The following is a 12,243-nucleotide window of genomic DNA, read 5'->3' on the forward strand; positions in this document are numbered from 1 at the left end:
TAGGGCTTGGAGATTATCTTGCTGGCCTAGATCCTCGTTGGACATGGTCAGAACATCTGCAAAATATATTGATCCTATGCCAAACGCACGTTAAGCGAGCCTTTCGGAAAAGGTTTCCTGGTCACGAAGCTACTACGTCTATTGATATGATCTGGAATGCAAATTCAAAGGCAGAGGTTATTCGAATTATGGATGAAGTTGCAGAAAAGTGGCCAGAGACCGAAAAATGGTTTCAGAATAAGAAGGTTGATTGGATTCTTGCTGGAATAACCCCAGAGGCATCTAAGATTCCTATTGAATGGTGGACGAATGCATCACATCATACTGGAATTAGTGAAAGTAGTCACTTTCACGATAACGAGGCAGTAGGCCGAAAGCAAGCTTTGTTAACAGCAATTCTCCGGTATATTACCCGATTTATCATGTATAGAGCATATTACTAATCTCTTTATTACAGATGCAAAAAACATGTACAAGAGATGATCCAAAAGAATAAACTTGCAGAAGAGCTAGGTCTCTTCCCAACTTGGCGATCTCAAAACCCTGTGTATCGTATTGCCAAACAAGTTCGCAAGAAGGGTTTGTTCCATATGTTCAACATATGTTACACATATACTAACCTTATATCAGACAAGCGCTACAAAAAATCTGCCAACCGTCGTATCAATAAACCATACCAGCCCTGGAACGTGATCAATCCTTACGATGACCTTAACCCGACGATGCAACCACCTGGGCTTCCAGATATTTCGGACATAGTTTCGATATCTACTTCAGAGATAACTGACATAAGCTCAGTATATGGTCAATCTATATCTGCACCGCTATCTACCCCTCAGGGTAGTTCAGTTCTTGACGGATCGTCTAGAATAGCGCCGCATGATAGTATTTCTCAGCAGTTAGGCTATACTCAGGGATTCGATGATGAAGAGGCACGGCTACAGCAAGAAGTTGCGGAACTTGAGAGAAAGCAAAGGATCTTAGCCCTTCGAAGGAAGAAGGAGGAATTATTACGGAGTATAGAGTCAGGCGAATCTTTGGTATAAGTTAAGAATATCTTGAATTTACTTTGAGCATAAGTTTAACATATGTTCCGTATAGACAAATAACAGAAAATTCATACAAAGAGACCTACGCCTAACTAAAGGGACTCAAAAGCATCAGAGGATGAGTCCTCTACCTCTACCTCTACCTCTACCTCCTCCTCCTCCTCCTCCTCCTCCTCCTCCTCCTCCTCCTCCTCCTCCTCCTCCTCCTCTACCTCCTCCTCCTCTACCTCCTCCTCCTCTACCTCCTCCTCCTCTACCTCCTCCTCCTCTACCTCCTCCTCCTCCTCCGAGTCTTGCATATGGGGAGCAGGTGGGCCACCTCCTCCATCACTATTGTCTCCATTACCGGCAGTGGGGCCAAAACCCGCGAAGGGAATAGGATTCCCAGGGACGCCAGGTCCACGCTACATACTATTAGCATATGCTTAACATATCATTTCTTAAAAAAAGGGGACTTACCCGGCGGCTGCGATGACCAGAACTCGGGGTTGCTGGGGCCTGCCAGCGGTGGAAACGAGTGCCGTATTGTGCGGCAAACTGTGCATCGGTAGCTCTATACGGATTGTTAGCATACGCTAAACATATGAGAGTCATATGTAACAAGTATATCAATCTTGTGCAAAACGTAGAGTACCCAGAGTACTTACGCAATTCGCTCCAGAGCGGAGGCCCAGTGTCCAATCCATCCATTGTCAGGGCCGCGTCCAGGCTCATGGAGGTAGCTAGCATCCCGCCAGCCACCCTGCAGGACCCAACGCTTGATGGCGTTTTGGCCCGCAATAATCTCCAGCTGGGTCTTTGCTCGCCGGCTGGGGTTGACGACTATATCGTAGTCATATTGTTAGCATATGTTCAACATATCCAACGAATAGACACTTGCCAGCTCCGGAATGTTCATTGCGGATGTGTCGACGCAGAGCAGGTCCCTCTGAGAAGACTAGACCGCACATTTGGGACGGAGGGTTGACGACAATATCACAGCTGTTCCTCTCAGTGTCAGCATACGATAACCATGCCCTCAGTATATTCAGACACCACGTACACTCCTATGTTCTCTTTGTTGAGAACCTCGGCCGGATTTGGAGGCGGGGTCGCCGCGATATCAGCTGCCTTGATGTCGTAGTGGCGTGCGCCTGCAGCTAGAGCTGCCGTATACGCAGCTGGCTTCCAGCCACGATTGTTGTCTGGAATGGGCCCTACATATGGTCAACATATCAACAGCATATGCATCTGGGAAACATACCATGTGCATATCCCAGGAGAGGGTCGGGGTTGGTCGCGTTTAAGACTGTGGTGTTGTCAAATTCAGCCCGGGTTGGACCCAGGCCAGGGAAGAGTCCAAGATTCGACATGTTGATGAGCTGGAAGTGTTCAGCATATGCAAAACATATGGAGAAACGCGTCAGGGAGTAGAGTAAACAGGTGTTCTGACCTTTGGTAAACAAAGTGGGTGGTGAGGGAAGAAGAAGAAGAAAATGGTGTTGTGTTTGTGTTGAAGATATATCTCTCATTTCTTTGTTGACACTTTTGATTCATGACCCCAAACAAACTATATTTTTCTTTCAACACGTGTAATTTACTAGAAGAAAGACTACCTCTTTTATATTATTATGAATAAAAAATAGATAGAGTCTTTAAGAGTATAGTATAATCTTCTATATAGAGTTGTAAAGAGATGTATAGAGTGATAGTATATTTTAGTGAGGTAGGGGTTCAACTAAAGTTGAACCCCTACATAATTATTAATCATATGCATAAAAGTAAGTATAAGAGCTCATCAGGACCCAAAATAGTTTGGGTACGTGTGAGGTCGGGTACCTCATGGGTACCCAAAATTAGTCAGAAATTTTTTGGGTCCGTGTGAACTTTTTTTGGGTACGTGTGAGCTGGAACCCGTTTAACAGGGTGTGCGGATGGGAGAATTAGCCAGGTCGGTCGGTGGCTGCGGCTGATGGCGTCTTATTGCTGGTGTCGTTGTAGTTTTACATCTACCAATAAATTTCTAGTCTTTGTCAGGGTGTTGGCAAAGATCTCAAGCTTTTTTAAAGGTTTGATGGAATTATAGGCCAAAAGCCACGCTCCAATTTACCGATTACAATATCCCAAAATCGACACCTTGAGATCGTGATGCATAAAAAAAAAATATTCCAAGTATGAATCCACTTCTGTCCAGTATTAACAGGGTTAAACGTAATACGGATTAGAATTCCCTTGGCAGCTAGCGCCCACCGCACATGTAACAAGCAGGGTCCAGGTACTGCCGTTTCACTGCTCAAGCATTTTACCATCACATTTCCATGCGTTGTCCACACAGGTCATGTATGTATAGGCCGGTATTACAGCTAACGGATGAGCCTGCCGCCATCCATGTCGGAGTATCGGACGCACGCGAAGGCTCAGAGAGGGTGATCTCTATAGTGCTCGATGCACTGGCATCAAACTCATAAACCGCTCACCAAAACCTCTAATACAATCACTACGTGGCCACCCTGACACGCGTCTCCAGACAGTACCTCAAGTCATAGATCCTCGGAAACTCAAAATCGGTTTATTAGTACTCCTATCCTATTATTAGGGCTAAGAGGTTCTTGCTGCACGTTCTAAGCATACATAAGGCGGGTACGTAGTAGATCCCTGAATATCACCGCATAATACTTCTCATTTAGGGCTGCGGCAATCCGATTAGGTATACAACCTAACTGCGGTGGGTAAGGTGCCCTTTATTACTAGTTTGTTTCTACGAGTCAGTCACTTACATCAAAATATCAAATTAGCTAATTACCATCTTTAACCCATAGCACAGGTTAGTTACCTTCGGACCCTACCGGAGCATCTAAGATTATGTTGAGTAAATGTTAATGAACTAGTCTCAAGATTTCAGCTTATACAACGTCGGAGTCTGCCTAATCATCATAACGAGCCTTCTATTAAAGCTTCTTATATTTATACCGGTCCCCACTAAGACCAAGCCACGAGCTAATATCACCTTATTACAGGTGGATAAAGCAAACCTAGTAGTTCTCGGCTTATTATCAGTTTAACCTAATTCATCATCACCTATAGGAATTATCATATCGATAATAAATACCTACTATGCATAGTGCAACCATATAACTATATTAGACATTCCACTTACCCATTACGTACACTCAGAGCCTCTCTATCTAGAATCTAATTTGATTGAAATTACATTACTATGTACCTAAGCCAGCTATAGAAGATTAGGACAAGTAGAGGTCACTATACCTATATAGACCCGGAAGATATACGATTCTATTTATATTAACAATCACGATTAGATTATCCAATTCTAGCTCTTGGAATTAACTCTTGTGTAATACCATATTCAATTACTACGATATTTTTGATCTAATCGAGTAGGATAGATTCATCTATATCTTACATAATAATCTTTTCAAGATAGCTAATCATCCTAGCAGGAAAAGCGGCATCTTCGAGTACACGCCTACGCAGAGTATAGAAGCCAATATTACCTTTAATCCAACTCAGGGTATGCAGTAAACTCCCGTTTTCGGCACGGCCTTCCATACAACAGAATCTTAGTGTGTCTAATAAAGTATACTTGCTAACATTGCGCTAATCCGAAATAGGTACCCACTAGTCTGTTTTTAGTCCAAAGTAGTTATCCACTCTCCTCTATTTCCTCCTATGATCCTATCTATCTATAGCCGAGAAAAAGATGGCCTATCCTCTCTATATCCCGTAGATCTCTCTCAGTAATACCCTCTTAGTACTAAGCAAATTAAAGAGCCTTATCCATATATTCAATGGCTTCAACACGTAGTAGGATTTTCAGTAATAGTCCGAATATATATTCGTCCTAGTCATCCTCACTATCCTACGTATCACCACTAACACCACTAGCATTTTCTTCTAAAAATCAATAATGATATCAGATAGATCAGGTTCTTAGACGTCAAAATTTTCACCTAGAAGGTCTAGGAATTCCTCTAATTCTGCAATATGGGAATGGCTTCATGGAATGAGAAGTTATAACAATCAGATAGCGGCGGCGCATAATCATGTATATAGAGATAAGCACTAAAGTTATCGAGTAATAGAACGAATCGTCTTTATATGCTAATATACCTATAGAACAAGTAGAACCATTCTTACATAATATCGCCGCGTATCTATACGTTCTTATTCTATCTCTAGACGTATCTAGTTAATAAGACATTAAGTTTTCGTAGAGCGCGAGGCGTCTTTACAGTACCTATTAACTAGAGAGGCATTCGATCCGAACTAGTAGCGTTTATCGTTACTACGAGAGTAATCCTAGTCTTATCCTTTTTATATCTAGGGGTTTTCCGTAAACCGGGTGAAACCCCAAGGATACCAGTGCAAACCAAAATGTGAAGTAATCACTACGAAGTAAATCATGTGTCGATACTCCAGCAACTTCAGGTAAGTATGTTTCTCTCACAATTCTAGCAATTAATGAATAGTCGTTAGCACAGTATAGTTTGATTTTGTTCCCGTCTCTTTACTGAGAATTGAAAGTAGACGTATGATAGCGCCACCCAGATTAGAATCCATCCGAAAAGAACGCCAAGTGATAACCCAAATGCATAAGGGAAATCTAGTACCCATATCACTGATGACACGACTCCTAAATAAAATGAAACCCCAAGCAACCACCACAGAGTCAAGTGAAACATCATGGATCTGAATGATTTAGATGTCTCGTACCGAATATTATAGCGTCTGCGGAATCCTCGACCTTGAAGACCATCAACTGCAATAAAATCTTCGCAGGCATAATAAACGAAAGGACGGATAGGGGTTCGTTTCACTTGAGAGTCAATACGGATCGGTATGTTGAAAGGAATCAGTGTAATGAACATTAAAACACCAAGAAATGCCATCAGTACCCCTGGCGAATAGAGGTACAGCTTAGGAATCTCTTTGGTACTTCCAATAAGAAATGGGATGAGGGCACAGATCAATGCGACCCCATATACCCAAGAAGTAGCATCCAGCTCCCATTTGGAATGGGAGAGAAGAGGTGCAGAATCTTCATGATATTGAAGAAGTCGAAAAATCCGGACGATGAGGATATAAAGCTCTCCTATGCCAAAAGAAATGATCGCGTATCCCAAGATATGGCGGTCAAATTCTGGCTTCAAGTATGGGCACCTTTGACCTGAAAATGTGTGGTAGAAACATTCTCGCTCCCACTGTGATTTGTGTGTATCATACCATGCGTAATAGATGATACATGGTACGACGAGGTCAAATATTACAATCATGGGGGGTCCAAGAAAGACGGCTGGATGGTCTGGAAATCTCGGATTCCTTTGCGCGAGCTTCTCTGTTGGATTGACTTCCATAGTCAGCTTTTTATACGCCGTCATTGTGAAGCAATGGTCGAAGTTTAATTCCGCGAGACGCGTACCATTAGCAACACGGGCATTATCCCGAGTGGCAAGGCCGGTATTGATTTCGTATTGGGTTGTCATCCTGGGATGAAAATCGTATTTCGCGATTATGGACTTCTACTGCTTGTAATTATTATAAGTTATCAAAGGCCCCGACCAACTTGAATAATATAGTGCTCACACATTGCACGTCAATGATTCATGACCCGGACATAAGCGGCTTTCAGCACGTGTACCAAAGGTTTTTCGGAACGAAAATGGTTTATGCTTTTACAGCTCCTGATTATGATAGGCTCGTAGACTCGCCAAATCTGGTGTGGTTACTAAACCAACCAGTCAGTTAACTAACTAACTAACTAGTTAACTAACTAGGTACGTTGGCTGCTAGGGATCATGATGACTAATTTGAGCCTAATTCTAACGTTTAGTTATCTACGGGCGAGCAGTCAACACGAGCGAACAGTTAACTCCAAAACGCATAGTAAATGTGATAAATTATAACATTATCTCAAATATAAAATTGTGTTATAATATATTCCTGAAGAACGGGAATTAAAGAAGGATATCTAGTATATCAGCAGGCCTTAAGCTTAAATTCCACGGAATAATGCTGCTAGGCGGGAGAGCTGTCAGGCTGCCGATAGCTTCAAAGTGGTTGCCTGCCCACTGAACGGCCGTTCATAGCTGAGCGGAACCTCTGGATGGCCGTTAGAGAATAACAAAAGAATACCGACGAGACAAATCGGTTACGTAAGCATAATAAGCAAAGGAAACTCAAACGAGCGTCACCTACGCCTCCTCATATTCCCCGCGGTCCTTTTACTCTTCTATGCACGCGGGCATATCCGCTGTCGGCCACCGCTCTAGTATTCGCTCGCATCGGCACTGTACTCCTAACGGGGGGATAATGCTCTTTTGACGAGAGTGCCTTTTTATAGCGTACTTTGTGTATCGCATTCATTCGTAGGGGTCTTGCGTCTTTGCATGCTTGCGGCATAAGTGCTAAACTTCCGTGACGGCGGCCTTGCATTCTTCATCAAAATCCGGGTTTGACCACGCCTATAGGTTCGTTCGTTCATAGGGCTGAGACGCTAATTACTGATTTAATAACGCTAATTAGCGTCTGGAATTGGTACTCGATTTGCGTAGGGTCTGCTTGAGATAGGTCTTTGCTTCGAGCCCTTCTTCAATTTTCTGAATGAGCTTAGCGTAGTCAGTGGCATTCCAGTTGCTCCTTTTCTCTTGTAGGCGTCTTGGTGTCTCAATGCTGATTCTACAATCAATTCTGACGACCAAACTCCCAGAATCCCGCTTCAAATACTTCCCTCACCTGCCGCCCTACACGGATCCCACTACGGGCATTCTTTCCATGCTCCCTTCCTCATGGGTCCATTACGCCCAACTGATGCGCCTCGAACTTCCTGGCGGCTTCTACGCTTTCTACTTCCTGTACATCATTGGCATCCTCTACGCCGCCTGCATCGCACCCCAGACTCCGAGCCCAACCAAGCTGCTGTCCCTAGCTGCCATCATGATGCCTTTCAATATACTCCTTCGCGGCGTCGCTTGCTCCTGGAACGACAACGTTGACCAGGAGTTTGATCGCCAGGTTGTGCGCTGTCGCCATCGTCCCGTCGCTAGAGGCGCCGTCACCACTATCCAGGCACACGCCTCTTACTCTTCGCCGAATACCCAATACTCAGCTACTTTCCAGCGCCCTGCACACCGCATGTGTTCATCACCGTCATGCTTTTATTCATCTATGCTCTCATGAAGCGTGTCACTTACTACCCTCAGGTCGTCCTCGACTTCCCCTTTGCCTAGGCTATCTTCTTCTGTATTGCCACCCTGGGCATGGACCCCTTCGACCAGCATCACCTGTCACCCACGCTAGCCCTCTTTGCGGCCAAATGTCTATGGACCATCACCTACGACACTATCTACGCCACCAGGATATCAATGATGACGAAAAAGCTGGGGTAAAGGGCATGGCCGTCAAGTTCAAGTCCACCACCAAGCCCTTGACGTCGGTGCTGGCCCCCTTTCAGGTAGTGCTCCTCGCTCTGTGCGGGGTCATGGGCTGGACTTGGTCTTTTCTACTACATTGGAACTGTCGAGGGCGTTGCCGTTGCAATGGCATACTACATCTATAGCGTGGATCTGAGTAATCCAGAAAGCTGCGGCAACTGGTTCCGCTATCAATTTTGGACCGTCGGTGCTGGGTTTGCAACAGGATTCGGGCCCGAATACTGCCTTAGACTGGCTGGCGCATTTTTTAACTGAAGCAGTCGCGATGAACTCGATACCATCGACTCTCGACTGTTTACTCAGTGAAAGATGGTGAAATGCTTCAATCCTTACATGAAGACAGAAAACTTCTAACTCCAAAAGATTACTGTGGCGAAAGCGCAGGTTGACACAGGGTAGTATAGAGCTTTTTGATTCCGCAAATTGTGCTTTAAAGAAGAAGTCGCGCAAACACGACACAACAAATTATGCGGTGTTGATAAACTCTCAGGCATAGGATTAAGTTTCTAGGTTTTCATTTCTTATGTCTAGCGGCTCGTGAATAATTCTTCGTACATGGTGTACCTCTAAGTCATTCAAGCGAAGAGTTCGTCGTTCTTTGAAGAACAAGGCATACAGAACAAGTGTAATATGGAAAAGGAAGAAGTTTTGAATCATTTTGGGCCCCTGAATCTCTTGTGTCTGTTGTTGAATCTCCAAGAGCTAAGAGAGCACTGTCCAGAAACCGAGGTGGACGGTCAGTTCAACCTCCGATTGAATCAAGGAGTCGTGATGGAAGGAGCATATGAATGATCATCCATGTCAAATACCTTCCATTGGCATGCCAGCACGTCGACTCAGTTAAAATGTGCAGAGGGAGGAGCACGGGAGGAGCACCAGAGCAAGATGGGCCTGCTCCCGTGGAATACCGAAAGTCCATGTCGCAGACCAGCATCCTCGCAATTTTTGCCGTCGATCGTCCAGGTGCAGCCGTCAGCAGGTCTCAGTGCACGAGACACCGGGCAGCCGGGAGTGAATCTTGCTTAGGTCAGCTCAGCTGCTGCGCCGGCCATATGGCTCGAACGGGAATGCTGCCGCCACGATGGCCATCACAATGTAGAGTGCGGCACAAATGAAGATTGGAACGGGTGTGTTTGTCTGTTGTCCGTCAACGTTGGTCTAACGTTCTCGTAACGAAAGTCTAGAGCAGAATATGAGACTCACATTCGCGGCGTTTCCAACCACCGCACTGACAATGCCCATGATTCGGTTGAGACCGATGGCCACTCCATTCCCGGTTCCGCGATGTGCAGAAGGGAAGACCTGCGCGGTTGATTGAGTCAGTTCGATGGGGGAAAGGATGTTTAAGCATGGAGAGTGGGAGGAGCATACCTCGGGTGTGTAGGCATACAGAGTGCCATAGTAAATGTTCAGGCAGAAAGAGATGGCACAGGTGAACCCAAGATTCTGGCTCGCCGTGCGCACTTGGGTGTAACAGAAGAAAAAGACCATGGTGATCAAAGCACCAATGATCATGGTTCCCCGTCGACCCCAAAACCAGCGAGAGCGACACATGAAGCCCGCAACCACTGGGCCAAAGATGGAGCAAGTGTTGTTGATGGCATAGTTGCGCCACGTGATGTATTGGCTGGATTGCCCGAAGCTGGCCCCGCGCGTGGCCAGATATGTCGGAAGGAAGACGTTGTAGAGAGGATATGCCAGGCCGATCAGGAGCCATGAGAACCACACCAGAGTCGTTGACCAACCCATTCGGCGGGTTGCATACAGCCCTTGCAAATGGAGGAACACTTCCTTAGGCGAGATGAGACGCTGGGAGAGGCCAACCGCGGAGGTGGAGCGGGTCTGAGTCGTCCCACAGGCTTCCAACCGCTCGAGAGTGAGACTGCAAGGCCGTTGGTATTTTGTCGCAATGTTCTGCAGGACACGGAGCGCATCGGCATCTCTGCCCTCGGTCAGGAGAAACTTGGGCGTCTCCTCGAGGCGGATGATGGTGATTCGGAGAATGGAGAGCACAAAGACGAACGCTCCAGAAGTGTACCAGATGTAGCGCCATCCCTGGTTGTTGTGCCGAGTACAATCGGCGGCATCCTCACAGGAGTAATTCGGGAGAAATCCCCAGGCAAACAATCCGGCAATCAACTGGCCCAGACCTGTCGAAAGTGAAACAAAGAATCACAGTCAGTTGATGGTTCCCTCGAACGCAAAGAAGATGAATGGAAGTGTTCATAACGTACCCCACCAGGCCGCCATCAAAGTCAACAGCCACTGATCTCGACTGGGCAGATACTCGAGGAACACAGTCGTGTCCAGGACCAGGTTTCCTCCCGCCCCAAAGGCGCTCAGACAGACAAACAGACCCAGAGTGACCCAGGATGGAGAAGCACCCGCGACCACTGTGAAGATGGAGGAGACGAATAGGGACACGTTGAAGGCGAAGCGGCGGCCAATGATGTCCGCCGAGAAGCCCCAGAAGATGGCGCCGACCAGCATGCCCACATAGACAGCAATGGTGAGACCCGTCGCGTATCCGGGATGGAACTCCTTCCGGGCTTGCGTGGAGATGATGGACTGAATCAACAGGATCAAGGAGTCGACGGCGTAACCGAAGCCGTTGAGACAGAACAACTTCCAGTGATGAGGGGTGAATCCGATCTCATCGATGGTCTTGATGCGGCGCCAGCGAACATGAGTTAGTTTTGAAATGCCCCGATAAGATGACCACGGAAGGTTGAAGGAGGCTCGCCCATGAGACTCACATCGTTCACCAGAACCATCTTGGCCGCAAGCACCGCGTCGACTTTCTCTCCGCCGAGCAAGTCATTCTCTCCATGGCCGATGGATCGGTCCTCGGCAATGGAGCGATCACTTTGCTTCTTTTTGCCCGTCTCGGCAGCGTCCGACGCGCCAAAGATTCCGGCGGATTGTTCGACATCCATCTTGCAGGGCGAGAAGGGGCAGTACGCGAGAGAGCGTCTCTTGGAGTATTCAGAGAGGGAGCTCGATCTGCACGAAATTCGGACCTCACGCGAGCGGGGGCACAGAGGGGGAGAGACGGTTGCATTTTATGGCGCGAGGAGAGCTCCGTGCAAGCCTCGGAGATTTGCCAGGGGAACTGTTTTTTCCCATTGTGAGCTCCATCGTTCCATTCGTCGCTTTTCGCGCGATGCTCTTCTGGGCGAGCTTTTGACACCTGCGACGATGATTCTTTGGCATGTCCACGCTTCGGGGAAGCCTCCCAGCCAGGCCAGTGCCCCCACGCGGCCTGCTGATTGGCGGGGGATCCATTGAACAGAGTCCAAAGACCCGGCAACGTGTGGACCGAAAGGAGGACGATCCGCCCGTCCAACACGGAACAAGACCCAACAAGATCCAACGCCACTGGCCCATCCGCCACAGGAGGAGGAGGAGGGTGGCACCCGTCCGTGCGAGACCAACCACATCCGGCAAGAATCGGCCCTCAGCAGAGAAGAAGAATGCGAAGAATGGGAATGGGCAATCAAGACGAATAATAATCATGCAGGCCAGATCAGATACACGGAGGAGTGGCCCAGTCGCACTTTCAATTATTTGGACGACTCATGAACGGACATCGCCAATCCGACGAGAACTTCGGCACTCGCACGTGCGGCTCCGAATTAGAGGGGCCCGGTCCTTCAGGCACCCCCCTCCTCCACGTGCGCGCTGGTCGAGTGCATCATCTCTCGTTCGGGTCAGTTGAGATTCTCAACGGGCTATACCCGACATGCCACGTTGCAGTTCGAGAC

At 47.1% G+C, this 12,243-nt stretch overlaps 2 protein-coding genes across 2 annotated transcripts; one reads left to right on the plus strand and one right to left on the minus strand.

Annotated features, from left to right (window-relative positions):
* Window positions 1–7,715: 7,715 nt before the first annotated feature.
* Window positions 7,716–8,225, plus strand: N7458_001071 (UbiA prenyltransferase family-domain-containing protein; the record flags this gene model as incomplete). Its single annotated transcript, XM_056904454.1, has 1 exon — window positions 7,716–8,225. The coding sequence occupies one exon, from the start codon at window positions 7,716–7,718 to the stop codon at window positions 8,223–8,225; it is 510 nt and encodes a 169-aa protein (XP_056768561.1).
* A 1,286-nt stretch (window positions 8,226–9,511) lies between these two features.
* N7458_001072 (MFS transporter) lies at window positions 9,512–11,415 on the minus strand (the record flags this gene model as incomplete). The annotated part of the gene is made up of 5 exons (XM_056904455.1): window positions 9,512–9,616; window positions 9,683–9,781; window positions 9,851–10,629; window positions 10,714–11,143; window positions 11,236–11,415. 5 exons carry the CDS (start codon window positions 11,413–11,415, stop codon window positions 9,512–9,514), a joined length of 1,593 nt encoding a protein of 530 aa, XP_056768562.1.
* Between the last annotated feature and the right edge of the window lie 828 nt (window positions 11,416–12,243).

This window comes from Penicillium daleae (assembly GCF_028827525.1).
Source record: "Penicillium daleae strain IBT 16125 chromosome Unknown utg000002l_segment0_segment0, whole genome shotgun sequence".
Classification (NCBI taxonomy): Eukaryota; Fungi; Ascomycota; class Eurotiomycetes; order Eurotiales; family Aspergillaceae; genus Penicillium; species Penicillium daleae.